The sequence below is a fragment of the Scyliorhinus canicula genome, chromosome 7 (genome assembly GCF_902713615.1).
Source record: "Scyliorhinus canicula chromosome 7, sScyCan1.1, whole genome shotgun sequence".
Taxonomy (NCBI): domain Eukaryota; kingdom Metazoa; phylum Chordata; class Chondrichthyes; order Carcharhiniformes; family Scyliorhinidae; genus Scyliorhinus; species Scyliorhinus canicula.
This window is the reverse complement of record NC_052152.1, coordinates 84016783-84038716: the sequence shown is the minus strand read 5'-3', so window position 1 is coordinate 84038716 and position 21934 is coordinate 84016783. Positions and strand designations below refer to the sequence as shown.

The 21934-nt window shown below is 48.7% G+C and overlaps 1 protein-coding gene across 4 annotated transcripts in view; it reads left to right on the top strand.

Annotated features, from left to right (window-relative positions):
• Positions 1 to 21934, top strand: part of LOC119969087 (cilia- and flagella-associated protein 47-like) — an 868530-nt gene that overhangs the window by 124503 nt on the left and 722093 nt on the right. For all 4 annotated transcript variants that reach the window (XM_038802287.1, XM_038802288.1, XM_038802285.1 and 1 more), the window contains exon 10: positions 4631 to 4853. In XM_038802287.1, the coding sequence (XP_038658215.1) occupies positions 4631 to 4853 (223 nt within the window). The remainder of the gene's footprint in view (positions 1 to 4630; positions 4854 to 21934) is intronic.

Here is a 21934-nt window from a genome sequence, read left to right as displayed (position 1 = left end):
TTAAGTGGGCCAATCCTTTCTCTAGTTACCCCCTTGCTCCTTACATACAAATAAAATGCTTTGGGATTTTCCTTAACCCTGTTAGCCAAAGATATTTCATTACCCCTTTTAGCCCTCTTTATTGCGCGTTTGAGATTCGTCCTACTTTCCCGATATTCCTCTAAAGCTTCATCAGTTTTGAGTTGCCTCGATCCTATGTATGCTTCCTTTTTCATCTTAGCTAGTCTCACAATTTCACCCGTCATCCATGGTTCCCTAATCTTGCCATTTCTATCTTTCATTTTCATTTGATTTGGTAAGCTGCAGATCCAATCCCTGAGTCCCTCTGGTTCCTCTTTGTAAAGGTGATTCTCGCTGGCTGTTGCTTGCTTGCTTGCTTGCTTCCTTCCTGGTCTGGTCAAGGTCACCTCACACACCAAGCTTCGAGTCTTTGCCTTTATTCTTTTGCTTGGAGTCTTTTGCTCCCAGTCTTTGTTCCAGTCTTAGCTTCCAGTCCTTTCCCTCCAGATGTCTGGAATGCCTATTTTTTTATCCCCCTGTTGCCACCCACCTCCTTTCTCACCTGGCCTGCGGCCAATGGAGTCTCAGGTGGCAGGGTCTCGGTGCCCAGTGGTCTGGTTGATGACCTGTTGACAGGGTACCTTAGCCCGCACTGGGAGGAGTGATGATTGCTTGATGGGATATCAGGAACTGTGGACAATAGACTAGTGAATCTCAAGTTGGAGCCATAATCACTTGATGAGTTATCAGGAAATGTGGACAATAGGCTAGTGAATCTCAAGTTGGAGCCATAATCACTTGATGGGTTATCAGGAACTGTGGACAATAGGCCGATGCACCAATGGGTAATAGTAATTGTACTAACTCTGTAGATGTTAACACAGCTTTTAAATGTACAAACGACCGCTTAGAAAGAGTTATGCGGTCCTCAAGGATAACAGGCATACCTAACCTGAGAAATAATAAAACATTCGAAGACCAATGGCTCTTAGAATGTATTTACTCATAATCTGCTTATAATGGAACTTATTTTATTTGTGATGATAAAGCATATCCCTGGCTCCCAAGATCCTTGTCAGGATCTTGCTATTTAGGATACATGGTACCTGCCATTCATCATGTGACTAATCTCCTGCATATTTCAGAAATGACTGTACAAAGAAAAAAACGTTCCATCACCTTTAGAGATGCAATTTTTGCTAGAATCATTCCTTTCTATTGGGAAGTAAGGATGGAGAATGAGTTAAATAAAATAACAACCATCATACAAGATGTAGCTGATTACACTGCCACTGCCCTAGATAAAATCTCTGACGAAATGCGAACAATTCGAACCGTGGTATTGCAAAATCGAATGGCACTTGACTATGTGCTAGCCGAAAAAGGTGGCACGTGCACGCCCTGATTGGTGCAGAATGTTGCATTTTCATTTCCGATAACTCTGAAGAAGTTAAAGATTTGGTATTACATATCCAAAAAGAAATCAAAAAACTTGATCCATCCCAAGTTCTCTCTCTCTGGGATAGAATTTGCGGATGGTTTGGACACACTGGAATGTCCATAATGAGAATAATCCTATTCTCCTGTGAAGCTGGATTCATCATTTAAATAACATACCAATGTGCTACGTGCATCAAAGAACTATTCGCTAAGCGCAGGGGACCAACTGTCAGAATGATTCACACTAACCCTACTGCACCCCCAATTGATGAATTTGAGGTGAAATACTTTTGTTGAAATGTTAACCGTAATATTATCAATCAATTACTTGTATAATCTATTAATACTGAATCTGTAGCATCAAATTTGACTAATTTATTAATTGTTATTTTGTAATAATGATTCTTTAAGAATTTTAATGATTATTGTTGAAATACTTGTTGCAATGCTAAGTTTCCATTCTATTGTTTAAATCTGCAATGACAATATGAATGAATTATTTTTTGCGCTTTTACCTATCCTATCGCTTTAATGATATCTTTTATCTTATTCTGATATATCTCACTTGATCTTTCGATTTATCAAAGGGGCGACTGTAGAAGCCAGGTATTTCAAATACACTTAATATAGGTAAAAAGCTGCTTAAAGCATAAATATTAATTCCCAGTTTTAAAATGAAAGAAACATATAATTTCCAAACTCAGTCATGAGTTTGCAAAACACAGAAGTCTGATAAGATCATTACATTTTTACAAGGACAAGGGTTGAATCCATGGCAACGAGGAATAAGAATGAACAATTGCACGATTCTCACGCCGTTCAAGATTAGGGTGAATTACATTCCATGATTATGCAAGCTGAAACATTTTAGACTGTGTTGCCTTGTTTTTAATAAATGGACAGTTAAAACATCGAATCAAATATAATATATATATATATTTGATTCCAACATTCTCATTGAAACAATCTTATAAAAGACAGTTTGAATTATATTTTCGGAATTATGCCTAGCATAGTATGACGAGATAACATAAGGTCTCCATTGTTGCAGCAGTGAGGTCAGCATGAGGTCTCCATTGTGGCAATAGGTAGGTCAGCATTAGACCAGTTTTTGCTGGTTTTGATAAAGCACAATATCCCATGAAAAATATACAAACAGGCAACAATTGGAAGTAATGTTACATCGTGAAGATGGACGGCTTGTTATCAAATCAAATGTGTTTGAGTCTAACCCAAACCAATTAGGATTATATTGGGGTGTGATTGGATCGCTTACGACAGATATGAAATAGTATATCCATGGACGATTTGGCCACCATTTTGAGAAGAAAGAAAAAGAGCCGGAGAGAAAGGAGAGAGACAGAGAGAGAAAGAAAGAGAGGACAGAAAATTAGAAAAGAGTTCTGTATTCATATTTCATTTTCAGACTTTGACTTCATACTTTGACTTTTAAAGTTGTGTTCGGGCTATTGTCTCAGAAGATAATTCCTGTGATTCTTTGAAGAAAATCAAATTGTCTACAAACTACCTTTTAAATGATTTTCAAGTTGTAACCAATGAACTCCAAATAAAACAATTCTTATTTGCACCTGACAAGTTTTTAACTTGAATTTCTACTGAGTTTCAGCAATGTACAAGAACAACCGGTAACCCTGAATTGAATAAACTTCGTAATCCTAAGATCCTTCAACTCCTAAGATCCTTCAATAATTAATGATGGGTTATTCATGAGCAGCTTCAGACAGGCCCCGACAGCTTGTCTGAATTCTGTATATTCGGATTCTGCAGCCTTCTGCAGACTGTGGTTTTTAAAGTGCCCAATTCTTTAATTTAAGATATCCAATTTAATCGGCCTTAAAACTAGGTCCTGATGATTACTACACTTGTTTTGTGATAGCAATTGGTCGTTAATGACACATAGGTTTCTGTAGACTATTGTGAAGCAATTGCCTAATAATGTTTCTTTCATTATCATTTTGTGGCTACTTGCCTTCCATTCTAATATTTTCTACTGACACCATTGGGAAGTAATATTAAAATCTGTTAAAGGGATGGCATGATCTGCTGAATTGACTCACACTTCTGATTATGATCAATTATATCTGAGGATTTCTGGCTTTAAGCATTCATTCTGAGGTTGATGTTTGATGCAAAGTAGCCGCATGAAGCAATGATGGGAGTTGCTAGTGTGCCAGGCAAATGTACAATGCATTCACTGGTCTAAATTTCAGGCCTAGTGTAATATTTAAACTCCACTTCTCCACCCACAATGGAAGTAAAGAGGTAAAGAGTACCAAGGACAGCTGCCAACAGACTAAGTTTGGGTGGCCCTTGGCTGCTCACTGCCCTCCAGATACGTGTTATGTCGCGAGTTCTGGGAGGGCCCCACAGGAGGGTAGGGTGAGGAAATTGCTGAGAGTGTTAAGTCGAATTGCAGGATTGGTGTGGAAATTCCTCCAGCATACCAACTTTTACAGATGCATCATGGAAAGCATCTTATCTGGCTGCATCACAGCCTGGTATGGCAACTGCTCGGCCCAGGACCGCAAGAAAGTTATGAACACAGCCCAGTCCATCACACAAATATGCCTTCCATCCATTGACTCTGTCTATACCTCCTGCTGCCTGGGGAAAGTGGGCAGCATAATCAAAGACCCCTCCCATCTGGCTTACTCTCGCTTCCAACTTCTTCCATCGGGCAGGAGATACAGAAGTCTGAGAACACGCACAAACAGACTGAAAAACAGCTTCTTCCCCACTGTCACTAGACTCCTAAACGACTGTCTTATGGACTGACCTCATTAACACTACACCCTTGTATGCTTCATCCGGTGCTTATGAAGTTACATTGTGTACCTTGTGTTGCTCTATTTTTCCTTTTCATTTCATGTACTTAATGATCTGTTGAGCTGCTTGCAGAAAAATACTTTTCACTGTACCTCGGTACACGTGACAGTAAACAAATCCAATCCAGAATTTTGTGGGGCTTTGTTCAAAGACAGGACTATGTTCTGCTTTGCTTTCTGCTTTGGCACTGAGAAAACTGCTCAATATCTCTCTGTGCCTGGTGAAAATCACAGGGACTCGTGTTCTTTCTTTAGTTCAGATTTACATTTTGGTCTTGCAGGAAAAAATACAGAACCTCAATTATTTTTTGCTGAATACATGTATCCTTGTGTTTCACCTTTAGAGATAATTCCTGCCATTACCAAAGAACCTGGAATGCTGGCTCAGGAGACAACTGATCAAACAATCAAATACAATGATTCAGATCCTGTTACACTCCTTAATAGCCATGAAAGCATGGTTGATAGGCAAAACACAAGTAAAAGTTTGGAAACCAACGCACTTGTTTCAATTCCCGACGGCAGATCTGGAAGTATCAGGCCGTGGCACGGAAATGAAAAATCCATGTGAGTACTTAATAAAATAAACTATTTTAAGTGTAGTCGTTACACTTAATGCAGGCAGCCAATTTGTTCTTACAAACAGCACTGAAATAATTGTTGAGGGATAAATATTGACCAGGAGACCGGATGAACACCACTGCTCTTCTTCGAATAATGCCATGGGACTTTTTACATCCACTTGAAAAGGAAAATAGGGTCTTTGATTAATGTCTCACCTGAAAGAGGGTGGGCGGAATTCTCCTATTCCACCCGCGGTGAATTTTGTGAGCGGAGAATCTAGAGGGAGCCAAAAAATCGGAAATCTGACGGCATATAAAAAGGTTGTAATTCTCCCAGAGGCGGGTTAATGGCAGGTTGGTTATCCCATGGACTGGTGATGTGAACTTCATTTGCATTTATTTGCATCTCATGAATGCTCATTAAAACTGCTGCTCGCCAGAAGCTCCCCACACCAATCTTGCGTCACGCCAACAGGAAATCACGTTGGCCTCAAACCCGTTTGAAAAATGCACGGGTTGGACCTCTGTTCGCACGGGAGTTTGAGGGGCGTGTGCAACATACATAGCCTACCTGCCGTAGCACTACGACAGTCTTGTTGCACTGACTGCTTCACTGCTGGGGCAGTGCATTTCCTGCCCTCCAGCTCCATGCTAATGTCTGGAAGCACAGCACTGTGCTGCTGCAGCACTCATGGACTATCCACTTTGACTAACTCTGACCAGTATTCTGGTTGTGGATTATAGGGATCTCTGCTCGCAGTGCCTGACACAGTTGTCTGTGTGGAAAGCACTGTACTTTGGGACTTGTGCGGTCTCCACTTTGACCAAGTCGAAGATTGACCAGGGTGTGGGTGCAAGGTGACGGTTGGGCTGACAAACACAAAGGGGGCAATGGGGAAGGAAGGCTCTGCAAGGGCACTGGTTAAGGGAAAGGGGCAAGAAGGCAGAGAGGCAAGGAGGTGGAGGAGGATGACAAACGATGGAAGGTAGAGGGAAGACTGAGGCATGACAAGCTTTACTTCAACAAAGGTGCTTAAAACGCTGACAAACAGGTGGGCCCCAAGGGATATTACAGGCAACATTCTCCTGCCTTCCAGCTGTGTGTTTGTTGGCAGTGGAAGGTGGTGAGTTATTCACTGGCAGCGGAATTCTCTGCTCCCAGTGCTGTCAGTGGGAGTTCCCATTGAAGCCATCCCACGCCAACAGTGGGGAAAACCACACGTAGGGGTGCGCTGCCAGTGGGAATGGAGAATCACGCCGCCAGTGAATGGCTGGAGAATTCTGGCCCACATTGTGGGAAGACGATGTAGGCAGACTCTGGAGGAGGTGTGGGTGGGGGGGGGGGGGGGGGGGGGGGGGGGGGGTTCATTGGTGTGGCACATTAGGGATGGTTCATACGAGCACTCAGAAGTTGGAGCTGCAGTGGTTGAGGAGGGTAACCTGGGCTTGCGGGCTTGGTGGAACTGGCGATCGTGACGAGGGCATTTTTAGCCTGTAGACAGGGAAGACATACTGTAGGGAGAATATGTGAAGCTATTGTGTTGGCTGGGGGGTTAGAGTTGGGGCGGGGGAAGCAGGGCGGTGTCACCTCTGTGGGCAATGGTATACACAGCCTCTAGGTGGGATGGGCAGAGGTCCACATGAGGCATGGCCACTTCGCAGGTGATGGGCTTCTGGGGGGAGGGGGGGGGGATTGGAACGTCCATCACAAAAACGATGGGATCCAATAATCCAGTATTACTGGGGAAGGCTGGAGAATGACAGGGGCAGTTCTACCTTTCATCGTGAGGCGCCAGGTAAACTGGAGGCACATGGACAGTGAGGGAAGGAGTGTCAAACTTGGTCCTGAACTAAAGGTGTAGTAGCACAATCTTGAGCTCCCAGAACAACGGCAACCTGCAAAAAGAAAAGTGACATCAGTCCTGTATGAGTGGGGTATTGGACGTATAGAAGGATCGCTAAGCTGGGCTATAGAGCCCCTTTTTGGCATGCACAGGCACATGTTAGTGCCACTGACGTGGACAGGATCCAGGTCAGTTACAAAGGCAGCATCTCAAAGCCAATCATTTCCTTCAGCGCTGTTAAAGGATAGACAGAACTCAGTAACTTCACATCCAAGTCCCAACATTAACAGAGTATACCGGAGGAATGCAGCCTTGGAAAATGAAGGCAATAATGAACAGGACACACCTTCATCTTATCTAGCATTCAATCAATGAAGGGCACTCACAGGTTTCCAATGATGAGCAATTGGTAGGTCACTTCAAAGAATGGGGTGAAGAGCAGGTCATAATATCCACTCATGTATATAATGAGGTGCAGACAGGCAGTGATTGACACACAGGATGACCTGTAAGCACACAACACAGTGCAGCCAATCACCAGACAGGACACTACCACTATAAAGCCAGAGGGCACTAGGTTTCCTGCTCTCTCTGGACCCAGATACTGAGACAGTAAGAGTCCACGAGCTAGCAAGTGCAAACACCATGCGGTAGCTAGTAAGTCTGGTCAGGCAACTACTAGGTCTCCAGTCAGTTCAGTTTAGTGTCGACCCACAGCTGAACATGTATATCAGTTCTATCATTGAATAAAACAGTGTTGGATCTTCTCCAGTGTTAGACGTCTGTTTCTAGCTTCCCTGCATCGAGTGCAGTCCACATCGAACCAACCTGCCTAACACATCATAGTACCAGAGTGGTATTGATCTTGACGGACCTCCCTCGAGTAAATCAACATTGACCAGCAAGCAGCCATCCGGTGACATGGAAAACATTCAGCCTCCTCCGCAGCTCCGCATCTCCGGTAACCGCGGCGCCAATTGAAAGATCTTCAAGCAAAAGTTCCTCTTGTACATCGAGGCCTCCGACCTTGAAGCAGCATCGGATGCCAGGAAGATCGCGCTATTTCTCTCCACCGCGGGGGACCACGCCATCCACATCTACAACTCCCTTACGTTCGCTGAAGGCGAAGACAAAACAAAATTCAAAACAGTCCTGCTGAAGTTTGACAGCCACTGCGACATTGAGGTGAATGAGAGCTTTCAACGATACATTTTCCAGCAGAGGCTTCAGGGTAAGGATGAAACTTTTCAGTCCTTCTTGACCCATCTCCGCCTCCTAGCGCAGTCATGTAACTATGACTCGACGGCTGATTCTATGATCCGGGATCAGATCGTTTTCGGGTCCACTCCGACTCCCTTCGGCAGCAGCTCCTGAAAGTCAAACAGTTGACCCTCCCTGTCGCTATCGAGACATACGTTGTCCATGAGCATGCTAAGAATCGTTACTCCCACATCAGGGTGGCAGAGACTGCAAAGCTCGCCTCCCACGAGGCGGAACGGGTGCAGACCATCGCACAGATGCAGGGCCTGAGCATCAAGGAGAGTGGCCGTTTCGCGCGGTTTTCCTGGGTCCCTGTGCATTCGCGCCACAACCGAGTGGACGACGAGACCGACAACCCAACTGTGCAGATGCGTACGTTGACCAACCGCACTGCGCATGTGCGATGGCGCACGGAACGCGCTGTTGACGGCGTCATGACGTGTCCGAATTGTGGGTCCGCCCACTTAAAGCGACAATGTCCAGCAAAAGGACGGCGATGTCTACAGTGTGGCAAGCTTGGCCACTACGCAGCCCTTTGCAGATCTGCTCCACCACTCAGCAGCCAGCGGTCCTAGCTGCGGCGCAGAAGTGTTCGCTCAATACAACTAGGCATGCCAGGTTCCGATCCCGACAGCCCAACAGACCCTGATACTGAGTGCCTCAAGTTCCCATACCGGGTGTGCATCATAACTGCACATGCGCTGCCTTCCACCACAACAGTGAAACGTCTCTCGATCCTCAGTGTGGATCCCGACAACGAGTGGGGTGCTGTCCTCACAGTTAACAAGGCTCGCATCCGATTTAAACTGGACACTGGCGCATTGGCGAACCTCATCTCAAAGTCCGACCTTGACACCATCCACGCCAGACCAAGCATTCTTCCATTGGCATGCCAGCTCCTTGACTACAATGGCAATGCCATAGCTGCCAGTGGCTCATGTCAACTAGGGGTATCCAATAAGGCGATCCAGGCAACACTGCGGTTTGAAATCGTCAGGCCTGACAGAGCATCCCTGCTCGGTGTTCGAGCCTGCAAGCTCCAGAACCTGGTTCAGCGAGTCCACACCATGTCATCATCACCGGCGACGGCCTCGCCTGATGGAAACTTGCAAGCTGACATAGATGACATTATCACGCAGTACCACAGCGTATTATATGGAATGGGCAAGCTGCCATACCGATATAAAATCCTGCTCAAGCCAAACGCCACCGCTGTAATTCATGCACCACGCCGGGTGCCGGCACCCCTCAAGGATCGTCTGAAGAAGCAATTACAGGACCTCCAAGACCAGGGCATCATATCGAAGGTCACAGAGCCAACAGACTGGGTCAGCTCCATGATCTGTGTAAAGAAGCCGTCAGGGGAGCTTCGCATTTGCACTGACCCTAAGGATTTAAACCGGAACATCATGCGGGAGCATTACCCGATATCAAAACGTGAAGAGTTGACCAGTGAGATGACTCATGCCCAATTCTTTACTAAGCTGGACGCCTCCAAGGGTTTTTAGCAAATACAGCTGGACGCGTCCAGTCGCAAGCTGTGCACGTTCAACACCCCGTTCGGTCGCTACTGCTACAACCGGATGCCCTTTGGCATCATAGCTGCCTCCAAAGTATTTCACCGCATCATGGAGCAGATGATGGAGGGCATCGAGGGGGTGCGAGTATACGTTGACGACATAATTATCTGGGTCCACAATGCCCCAGGAACACATCGCTCGCCTCAAGAAAGTATTCCAGAGAATCCATGAACATGGTCTCCAGCTCAACAGGGCCAAGTGCTCATTTGGTCAATCGGATATTAAGTTCCTAGGTGACCACATTTCGCAGCAGGGCGTGCGGCCAGTTGCCGACAAGGTCTCGGTGATCAACGCCATGAAGACCCTGGAGGACAGGAAGGCGGTCCTCCGCTTCCTCTGGATGGTCAACTTCCTCTGGAAATTAATTCCCAATATGTCATCTCACACCACGGCCCTCCGCCATCTCGTCAAGAAGTCGCCAGAATTCTAGTGGCTGCCCACGCATGAAGAGGAATGATGTGAGCTGAAAGCAAAGCTCACCACAGCCCCAGTTCTAACGTTCTTCGACCCAACCAAGGAAACCAAGATATCAACTGATGCAAGCCAGGACGGCATTGGGGCGGTGCTCCTTCAGCGAGATGACACCTCGTCCTCGGCTCCAGTGGCGTATGCCTCCAGGGCCATGACTCCCACTGAGCAACGGTACGCTCAGATTGAGAAGGAGTGTCTGGGCCTCCTGACAGGGATAGTCAGGTTTCACGACTACGTTTACGGCCTGCTAAAATTCAAGGTAGAAACGGATCACAGGCCTCTAGTCCACATAATCCAGAAGGATTTAAATGACATGACACCTCGGTTACAGCAAATTCTTCGTAAGCTATGCCGCTACGACTTTGAACTTGTCTACACACATGGCAAAGAGCTGATCGTTGCAGATGCTCTATCCAGGTCCATTACGACACGGTGTGAACAAAGTGACTTCATCTGCCACATAGAAGTGCAAGTTGTGTGCCACCAACCTTCCGGCCTCTGACGAGCGGGTGGTCCAAATTCGTGAGGAGACGGCCAAAGATCCCCTGCTGCAGCGTGTGCTGCAGCACCTTACCAATGGCTGGCGGAAGGGACAATGTCTCCAGTTCTATAACGTAAAAGACGACCTGACGGTGGTGGAGGGAATCCTTCTGAAACTCGACAGGATCGTAATTCCTCAGAGCATGCGGGCTATGGTGCTGGACCAACTCCATGAGGGTCACCTTGGGGTCGAGAAATGCCGACGCAGACTCGGGTGTGGTCTATTGGCTGGGTATCAGCCAGGACATTGTCGACACAGTCCTCAATTGCTCCACCTGTCAGAAGTTTCGACCAGCTCAACCCAAGGAAACGCTGCAACAGCACGAGATCGTGACCTCTCCATGGTCCAAAGTAGGTGTAGACCTTTTCCACGCCAAAGGGCATGACTACATACTCCTGGTCGACTACTTCTCCAGTTACCCAGAACTGGTGCAACTGTCCGACCTCACGTCGAAGGCGGTAATCAAATCCTGCAAAGAAACGTTCGTCGGATGTGGGATACCGCTCACGGTAATGAGCGACAACGGTCCTTGCTTTTACAGCCAGGAATGGTCTGATTTTGCACAGTCCTACAACTTCTGTCACATAACCTCCAGTCCCCACTACCCGCAGTCAAACGGGAAGGCCGAGAAAGGGGTCCATATTGTAAAGCGGTTGCTGTGTGTGGTAAACCACTGTTAGACCTGCATTAGGTGATGTAAAGTAGGACCTGTACTACAGGTTCGCCAGCAGTCCCTGCCTGCCGGCTCTGCCCTGTAGGCGGAGTATAAATATGCGTGTACTCATTCAGCAGCCATTTCGCCAGCTGCTGTGGGAGGCCACACATCTTAGAGCAATAAAGCCTCAGTTGTATCCAATTCTTTGTACAATTGATCGTGCATCAATTTACTGCTTTAAGATTTTCTAAAAGATGGACCTCCGAATCAAACCGGATCGGCTGCAGCTGGATCCACAATCAAGCGACGGCAAAAAGGACTTTAATGACTGGCTAGCTTGCTTCGAGGCGTATATCAACTCAGTGACCACCCCTGTTCCGGAGGCTCAGAAGATACAGATCCTGTACTCAAGGTTGAGCTCCAACGTGTTTCTGCTGATCTAGGACGCCCCGAACTGCGGCGAAGCCATGGCACTCCTCAAAGAAAGCTACGCACAGAAAACGAACACGCTCTTCGCCAGGCACATACTCGCCACTCGCTCTCAACTTCCTGGTGAGTCCATAAAAGACTTCTGGCGGGCCCTAATTCCACTCGTCAGGGACTGTGACTGTGACCGAACATTCCAACCTTCTTATGCGGGACGCGTTCGTAACGGGGATTAGGTCGGACCTCATACGCCAAAGACTGTTGGAAGGGGCCACGCTCGACCGAGCCGAAACAAAGAAACTAGCGTTCTCCATGATGGTCGCCTCACGTAACATCCAGGTCTACCCCACCAGCCGCGCGGCCCACCCCACCAGCCGCGCAGCCCACCCATCCTACCCCTCGTGGACCCCACAGACGGCTGCCCCACCGGGTGCCTTACCCAGCCAGTATGCCTGCGCCACATGCCAGCCCGCGCACCCCGGGGGACCCCGATGTCACTTCTGCGGCCAGCAGAAGCACCCTCGCCAATGCAGCCCGGCCCGCGCTGCCCTTTGCAAGGCCTGCGGCAAAAAGGGGCACTTCGCCGTGCTGTGCCAGGCCCGCGCAGTCACTGCTATTGCCCCAACCCTCTACACACAATGGGTGCCGCCATCTTCACCTCCCCGGACCACGTGCGGCCAGTGGGCGCCGGCATCTTCTCTCCCCCCCCCCCAGTCCACGTGCGGCTCATGGGCGCCGCCATCTTGTCCAACACGCACAACATGTGGCCCATGGGCGCCGCCATTTTGTCCCCCGCAGGAACTTCCGGCACCGCCATCTTGTCTCCCGCACGGGACATGGACGCCGACAGCATTCCAGGACCTGGGCCCCCCATGCTCCCCATCATCCGTCGACAGCGACGACCGACCACGACTCGCCTCAGTGACGATCGACCAGTCTCGTCCGCACAACCTGGCCACCGCATCGACCAGTGTGAAAATCAACGGCCACGTGACCTTGCCTGCTGGACTCCGGGAGCACCGAAAGCCTCATACACCCGGATACGGTAAGGCGCTGCTCCCTCGTGGTCCACCCCACCAACCAAAGAATTCCCCTGGCCTCCGGATCCCATTCCGTCACGATCCGGCGGTTCTGCACGGTCACACTCATGGTCCAGGGCATAGAATTCAGCGGCTTCCGCCTCTATGTCCTCCCTAACCTCTGCGCTGCCCTGCTCCTAGGCCTGGACTTCCAGTGCAGTCTCCAGAGCCTAACTCTCAAATTCTGCGGGCCCCTACCACCCCTCACTGTGTGCGGCCTCGAGACCCTAAAGGTCGATCCGCCTTCCCTCTTTGCCAATCTAACCCCAGTCGTTAAAACTGGGGAGAAACACAGAATGGTCGAGGACCACAGCCAGAACATCAATCGGTATACACAGCTCAACGCGTACTCCCTCCCATGCATATCTGATATGGTCAATCAGATTGCACAGTACCGGGTCTTCTCAACGGTAGACCTCAAATCCGCCTACCACCAGCTCCCCATTCCTAAATTGGACCATCCATACACTGCTTTCGAGGCGGACGGTCGTCTCTACCACTTCCTCAGAGTTCCCTTCGGCGTCACTAACGGGGTCTCGGTCTTCCAAAGGGAGATGGACCAAATGGTCGACCGGTACGGTTTGCAGGCCACCTTCCCGTACCTAGACAACGTCACCATCTGCGGCCATGACCAGCAGGACCACGATGCCAACCTCGCCAAATTCCTCCACACCGCCACTCTCCTCAACCTCACCTTCAACAAGGAGAAGTGCGTGTTTAGCACGACCCTCTTAGCCATCCTCGGCTATGTGGTCCAGAACGGAGTTTTGGGGCCCGATCCCGACCGCATGCGCCCCCTCATGGAGCTTCCCCTCCCTCACTGCCCCAAGACCCTCAAACGCTGCCTGTGGTTCTTCTCGTACTACGCTCAGTTGGTCCCAAACTATGCGGACAAGGCCCGCCCACTCATTCAGTCCACCCACATTCCCCTGACGGCCGAGGTGCAACAGGCCTTCGCCGTATCAGAGCTGATATAGCCAAGGCCGGGATGCACGCAGTAAACGAGACCTTTCAAGTAGAGAGCGATGCATCGGACATCGCCCTAGCCACCACCCTCAACTATGCAGGCAGACCCGTGGCATTCTTTTCCCGCACCCTTCATGCCTCAGAAATTCGGCACTCTCCGTCGAAAAAGTGGCCCAAGCTATCATTGAAGCTGTGCGGCATTGGTGGCATTACCTGGCCGGCAGGAGATTCACTCTCCTCACTGACCAACGGTCGGTAGCCTTCATGTTCAATAACATACAGCAGGGCAAGATCAAAAACGATAAAATCTTGTGGTGGAGGATCGAGTTCTCCACCTATAATTACGATATTTTGTATCGCCCCGGCAAACTCAACGAGCCCCCAGACGCCCTATCCCGAGATACATGTGCCAGCGCACAAGTAGAACGACTCCGGGTCCTGCACGACAGCCTTTGTCACCCGGGAGTAGCTCGTCTGCACCATTTTTTCAAGGCCCACAATCTGCCCTACTCCATCGAGGAAGTATGGACAATCACCAGGGACTGCCAGGTCTGTGCGGAGTGCAAGCCGCACTTCTACCGGCCGGACCGTGCGCGCCTGGTGAAGGCGTCCCGCCCCTTTGAACGCCTCAGCATGGATTTCAAAGGGCCCCTCCCCTCTACCAACAGAAAAAAGTATATTCTCTGTGTGGTCGATGAGTACTCCAGGTTCCCCTTCGCCATCCCATGCCCCGATATGACGTCTGCCACCATTATCAAAACCCTAAACACTATCTTCGCTCTGTTCGGTTTCCCCGCCTATATCCACAGTGACAGGGATCCTCATTCATGAGCTGCATCAGTTCCTGCTCAGTATGGGGTATCGCCTCCAGCAGGACGACCAGCTATAACCCCCAGGGAAACGGGCAGGTAGAGAGGGAGAACAGGACGGTATGGAGGGCCGTCCAACTGGCCCTATGGTCCAGGAACCTCCCAGCCTGTCGCTGGCAGGAGGTCCTTCCTGATGCACTCCACTCCATTCGGTCATTGCTGTGCACCTCTACTAACAACACACCCCATGAACGTCTCTTTGCCTTCCCCAGGAAGTCCACATCCAGGGTGTCGCTCCCGACCTGGCTCGCAGCGCCAGGACCAGTTCTGCTCCGTAGGCACGTCCAACTCCACAACGCGGACCCGTTGGTGGAAAGGGTGCAGTTGCTCCATGCCAACCCCCAGTATGCCTACGTGGTGTACCCCGACGGCAGCAAAGATACTGTCTCCCTCAGGGACCTGGCACCAGCAGGTTCCACACACACACACCTCCCCAGCCCGGCGCCACCCTCCCCACCCCCGGCACACATTGACACACATGATGACCAGTAAGCACACAACACAGTGCAGCCAATCACCAGACAGGACACTACCACTATAAAGCCAGAGGGCACTAGGTTTCCCACTCTCTCTGGACCCAGCCACTGAGACAGTCGGAGTCCAAGAGCTAGCAAGTGCAAACACCATGCGGTGGCTGGTAAGTCTGGTCAGGCTACTACTCGGTCACCTCTCAGTTCAGTATAGTGTCCACCTACATCTGAATATGTTTATCAGTTCTACTGTTGAATAAAACAGTGTTGGATCTTCTCCAGTGTTACACGTCTGTTTCTAGCTTCCCTGCATCGAGTGCAGTCCACATCGAACCAACCTGCCTAACAGATCAGAGCAACTTTGGTTTAACCATCTCATTGGCACCTTATCGCCCCCTAGAGGACGCCACACATCACATCTCAGGACTGTAATGTTTCACTTCAAAGAGCAGGCAAAAGTTCTTATGGATCCAGGGCTCAATGCTGCATTTCTCAGAGTCCTCATGCATGGAAGGAGAAGTGTGAGCATACCCAACTCCAGTAGGAGGCCAAACCTTGGGGACATGGTCCAGGGGAGGCTGAGCATTAGCTGGTGGGTGAGGAGGAGAGACCCAGACAGCAGAGATGAATCTCCAGGTTGCTTATATTTTAAAATTATCCTACATTCCAATGAGTGAGAGGCAATGCCAGGCACACCTGTTGTTATCCCGTTATGCCACATTCATACTGAAAACTTGATGCCACAATGGATTGGAGGCTTGTCCCACCAGGGACTTTGCCTCTGGGTTTTTCCACAGATTAGCAGGGGTTTTGTGTGGCATTTCTCGGTCCGCAACATATCGGTGATCTTTTTTGTACATCGGTGTCCTTTACAGGAAGGCCGAACATTGTGTCAGGTTTCTTCTGGACAAGGATAGTAAGGATCAAAGATTCACCACTTTGCAGCTATCTCAGGCTTCCCAAGAGTGCACGGTGCAATAAACTACACCCCTTGTGGCTGTACGCGCTCCCTTGCAGCTACCCCTAATGGTTATTAACCGCAAGGGTTATCAACGTGCAACTAATGTGTGACCATCGCAATCACCCTGCAGGTGTGTGCATGTTACCCTGGGAGTGTCATGACTCCTATATCCTAAGTTACTCCCAGGTGCCTGGGATCTTCAAGGGGTCAGAACATCTGCAGCGATGATTGCTGTGGATGGATGCTCCCTCACAGGACTTCAGAAGATGTGGTTCAGATACCTGAACTGTTCAGGTGGATCTCTGCTATATGCACTGGAGAGGGTCCTTTCACAAGCTGGATATGCAAATGTGTGAGGCTCTGCCAGAGGGTGAACTGGAGGAGGATGAGAGCTTAATGGAAGATGAAGATGAGGTGCAGGAAGCTGAGGGACACTATGAAAGCATTGATGCCATGGAGGAAGGAAGATGTGTGAGACATGCCTGTGATACTTCAATTGCTGACAGATTCCAGGAGGAGTAAGGTTAAGTGAGCAGTTCAGCCACATCTCTCCTGGCCCTGCAAGCCATTCCCTGTCATTTTGGACAATAGCCAAACCATTGCTGAAAGAACGGGTCCTGCTTTGTATACTTGTGTGCACTTTGTGCACAGAATACACTTGTGTATTCTGACCTCATGACTCTCTAAGATTTGATCTTAGCTTTGGCCAGTGGTGACCCGCTGATGCGCTCACTCGGTCAACTTAAAGTCCACTGAGGAATGATAGGGATGTGAGTCAAGGCTTGACCCTTTTGATGCCATTTTTAAAAAAAATGTGTTTTTATTCAAATTTTTCAATAATTTTTACAACCATTACAAAAAGAAAAACAACGAAAAGAAAACATAGCAATAAAACCGAAAACAACTTAACCATTTAACAATTTAACTGTGGTAGTATGACTAGAGGTACTACGGTACCTGGGAATGTGAGCTACCATTGGTGGAGAAGGCTCGCTGCTCATTGGCCCAAGTGTTTGCCTCTTCATTGGTCAAGATGTAAGGTAGCTCCTCCCAATGAGACCGGGTATAAGAACCCGTGTTTCCTATCCGCCATCCTTCTTTCTGTACTCGAGCTGCCGGGGAAACATCTTGTAGATTAAAGCCTTCAATTCACACTACTCCTTCTTTCCAGTAGTTATTGATCGCGCATCATTAACAAAACAAGGTGGGGTATCTGCCCTTTACAAATGAAATCTATCCACCGCTCAAACCACACCCCTCCCCCTCCCCCTCCCCCTCTCCTCCCCCCTCCCCCCCTCCTCCCCCCTCCTCTGGTTTGCTGCTGCTGCTGACCTCCACCTAACGTTCCGCGAGAAAGTCAAGGAATGGTCGCCACCACTTGGAGAACCCCTGCAAGGACAGTCGCAAGGCAAACTTTATTCTCTCCAACCTGAGAAACCCTGCCATGTCACTGACCCAAACCTCTACGCTTGGGGGTTTCGTGTCCCTCCACATTAACAAGAGCCTTCTCCGGGCTACCAAGGAGGCAAAGGCCAGAACTCCGGCCTATTTAGACTCCTGCACTCCCGGATCGTCTGATACCCCAAATATCACTACCCCCCAGCTCGGTTTTACCCAAGTGTCCAAGACCTTGGACATAGCCTTTGCGAAGCCTTTCCAAATCCTGTAAGTGTCGGGCATGCCCAGAACATATGGACGTGGTTTGCTGGGCTCCCTGTCCCTGTCACACACCTGTCCTCCACCCCAAAGAACTTACTCCTTCTCGCCACTGTCATATGCGCCCGGTGCACCACCTTAAACTGAATCAGGCTAAGCCTGGCGCAAGATGAGGAGGAATTGACCCTGCCCAGGGCGTCAGCCTCACCCAGCTCCTCCTCCCACTTGTCCTTCAGCTCCTCTACCAAGGCCTCCTCCGCCTCCTGCAGCTCCTGATATATTTCCGATATCTTGCCATCCCCTACCCACACGCCCGAGACCACCTTGTCCTGTATCCTCCGGGCAGGCAGCAGCGGGAATTCCCCCATGTGTTTTTTCACTAACGCCCTAACCTGCATGTACCTAAAGGTATTCCCCGGGGGTAGCCCAAATTTCTCCTCCAGCGCCCCCAGACTAGCAAAAGTCCCATCAATGAACAAGTCCCCCATCCTTTTGATACCCGCTCTGTGCCAACTTAGGAACCCCCCGTCTATTCTACCTGGAACAAACCTGTGATTGTTCCGTATCGGGGCCCAGACTGAAGCCCTTGCCTCCCCCCTGTGCCGTCTCCACTGCCCCCAGATCCTCAATGTCGCCGCCACCACCGGGCTCGTGGTATACTGCGTCGGCGGAAGCGGCAACGGTGCCGTTATCAGTGCCACCAAGCTAGTATCTTTACAAGACGCTGCTTCCAACCTTTTCCACACCCCTCTCCCTCCATTACCCATTTTCGAATCGTGGATATATTTGCTGCCCAGTAATAGCTGCAGAAGTTCGGCAGTGCCAACCCAACCCACCCCCGACTGCGCTCCAAAAACAGTCTCTTAACACGTGGGGCCATGTTCGCCCACACAAATCTCGTAATAATCCTGTTTACCCGCTTGAAAAAGGATTTGGGGATGAGGATGAAAAGGCACTGGAAGACAAACAAGAACCTGGGGAGGACCGTCATCTTTACGGATTGCACCCTGCCTGCCAGGGAAAGCGGCAGCATGTCCCACTTCTTAAAATCCTCCTCCATCTGATCCACCAGCCGTGCTAAATTGAGCTTGTGCAGGACACCCCAGCTCTTAGCCACCTGAATGCCCAAGTAGCGAAAGCTCCTCTCCACCATCTTAAGTGGTAGCTCTCCCAGTCTCTGTTCCTGGTCCCTCGCATGTATCACAAAAAGCTCGCTCTTTCCAACATTCAGCTTATACCCTGAAAAGTCTCCAAAATCCCTAAGAATCTGCATGACCTCCCCCATCCCCTCCACCGGATCCGCAATGTACAGGAGCAGGTCATCCGCATACAGTGAAACACGATGCTCCCCCCCCCCCCCCCCCCCCCCCCCTTCCGAACCAACCCCCTCCAGTTTCTGGACTCCCTCAACGCCAAGGCCAGCGGCTCGATCGCCAGGGCAAACAGCAGGGGGGACAGGGGGCACCCCTGCCTCATCCTTCGATGTAATCTAAAGTACCCCGACCGCAGCCGGTTCGCCGACACACTCGCTACCGGGGCCTGATACAACAATTTAACCCACCCTATAGATTCCTCTCCAAACCCAAATCTGCCTCACACTTCCCACAGGTACTCCCACTCCACCCGATCGAAGGCTTTCTCTCGCGTCTATTGCCATTGCATCCCCCCTTCCGAGGGCATCATGATCACATTCAGGAGCCTCCGCACATTCGTTTTCAACTGCCTTCCCTTCACAAACCCTGTCTGATCCTCATTGATCACTCTCGGGACACAGTCCTCAATCCTAGTGGTCAAAATGTTGGCCAACAGCTTGGCATCCACATTAAGGAGCGAAATCGGCCTACAGGAGCCACATTTCAACGGGTCCTTATCTCACTATCTACCATAGTGGAATTCAAACCTGGAACCCCAGAGCATTGCCTTGGGTCACTGAATTACCAGTCCAGTGACAATGCCACTGTGCCACCGTCTTCCCAAAGGTAATCCACAAAATTGAAACCGAAGACCCAGAAGATGCACAGTCATTCATCTTGGGAGGCATCAGAGAATGCGGTTCTTCTATTTGGAATGCTGATATCCTAGCAAATGCTCATCTAACAAACTTTAATTCACATTCAAATGCATTGAGACATTCCTATTACCTGTAAAACCATGACTTCATAGATTTAAACAATAGAAATTCCATTGTTTGGAGCAGAGGGAGCCTGACTCGCAATTAGCTATTATTTCTTCTGAGCAGAGATGTTGGCGTAGCCCTCAATCCCCTAAAACTGACAAATGATGTCAAGATAACTACCGTCATTAGCAGGCCCAGAGCAGCAATGTCCTGGCCCTCAAAACCTACATTCGATATCTGATTTCACCTTCAATCTCGCCTCTCTTGTTGCGGAGCAGGTTTGTCATCATCATCATTCCAGATCCTGAAGAGTCTCCAATGGTCAGACCCGCACATGAGATTACCATAGCACCTCCAGTGGAAGTGGTAGCAGGGAAGGATCAACACTCTGAAGAGACTGTACCTCCAACTATGTCAGTCAGCAAGCATAATGCCCAACCTTCCCGTTGCTTGCCACTTTAATTCACAACCTTGTTCTCATGCCCATATATCTGTCCCTGGCCTACTACAATGCTGCATTGAAGCTCAAAGCAAGCTAGAAGAGCTTGTCTCTCTAATTGCTCATCATTGGTATTGATTTCTCCCCGTTTCCTTTTCCATCTTAGCACCGATATCATCGACAAGACATGCTACAATCCTCAGGACTCAACATTGAGTTCAACAACTGTAAACTGTGATTTTTCTCCTCCATCTTAAACCATTTTAAAATATATCCCCATTTTCTGATTTAATGCAACCCTCCTGTTCCACCCTGCCACCAGCCCCATCCCACCCCATCCCACCTGGCCATCCTCTTCTTGTTCTTAAGGTTGTTGTATCTTGTTGCAACCACTCCCAGCTACAGATTAATATTGTCATGTGAGAGTACCTTTAAGAAATGGGTGTTTAAGAAATGTACCTTTAAGATATGGTATTATCAGTGATGTCAGAGTGTGGGTGGAGCTGGGGTGTCTGTCAGCTTTTTACTTTCATTTTTGAGCAGGCTGCAGGGTGTTTTATAGTTTTGCTTTCAGTGTTGGAGCTGAAGCCAGACCAAGCAGGTGTCTGTACTGCTGTTCTCTCTGCCATCAAAAGACTATCTCTTGATCATTTGGTGAATTCAGAATTATAAATGTTCTCAGTAGTGAATGTAAACCTAATGTGTTTCTGTTGAAAGGTGTTTCTTCTGTCTTCTGGATGTTTTGGAACGTTAAATGGATTACTTAATGTTATATTCTTTGGGGGTTGTATTCGATTAATGGTTGCTAAGATGTTCACTATGTTTTAAAAAGGTTAACTTGAGTGCATAGAATAAACATTGTTTTGCTTTTAAAAAATACTTTTCCATTTCTGCTGTACCACTCCTGTAGAGTGTGACGTGTGCTCCCCATACCACAATCTATTCAAAGTTGTGGGTCAGGGGAACTCCATGATATACTTTGGGGTTCTCTAAACCCTGGCCCATAACAATATCCAACACATTTTCCCTCTCTTTACTTCTGACAAAGTGTCAAATGGACATGAAACATTAACTTTGTTTTCTCTCCATACAAATGCTACAACAGCTGAGTTTTTCCAGCATTCTCTTATTGATTTAAATTGCAGCATCCACAATATTTTCCTTATTTTCATGTTTATTCTGAATCTGCTTTGGTTTGCACATACAGTTAATGCATCATAACATCCCAAGGAGGTTATGATAAGAGTGGAATATGTGCTTTGCAGGAGTTAAAGAAAGTCATCAAAGGTGTGTGAAAAGTTAGGTTTTGAGAAGGCCTTTGAAAGTGAGGAGATGGAGCAAGAAAATTTCTGCAAGAGCATGATAAATGACAGCTTTTTCCACTGATGGAATTATTTATATTTTTATAATAAGTATACATTTTGTTTATTGTTAATTATAAAATTTAGAAGTATTTATCTGTTTCTTTAATGCGATGTGAGTGTCCCCAGCAAGATCAACATTTGTTGGCTATTCTTATTTCCCCTTGAGAAGGTGGTGGAGGACAGCACCGTGGCGCAGTGGTTAGCACTGCTATCTCACAGTGCTGAGGACCCGGGTTCGAACCCAGCCCCGGGTCCGATCCCAACCCCGGGGTCACTGTCCTCGCAGAGTTTACACATTCTCCCCGTGTTTGTGTAGGTCTCACCTCCTAAAATTTCAAGTGCCCAATTTTTTTTTTCCAATTCAAAGGCAATTTAGTGTGGCCAATCC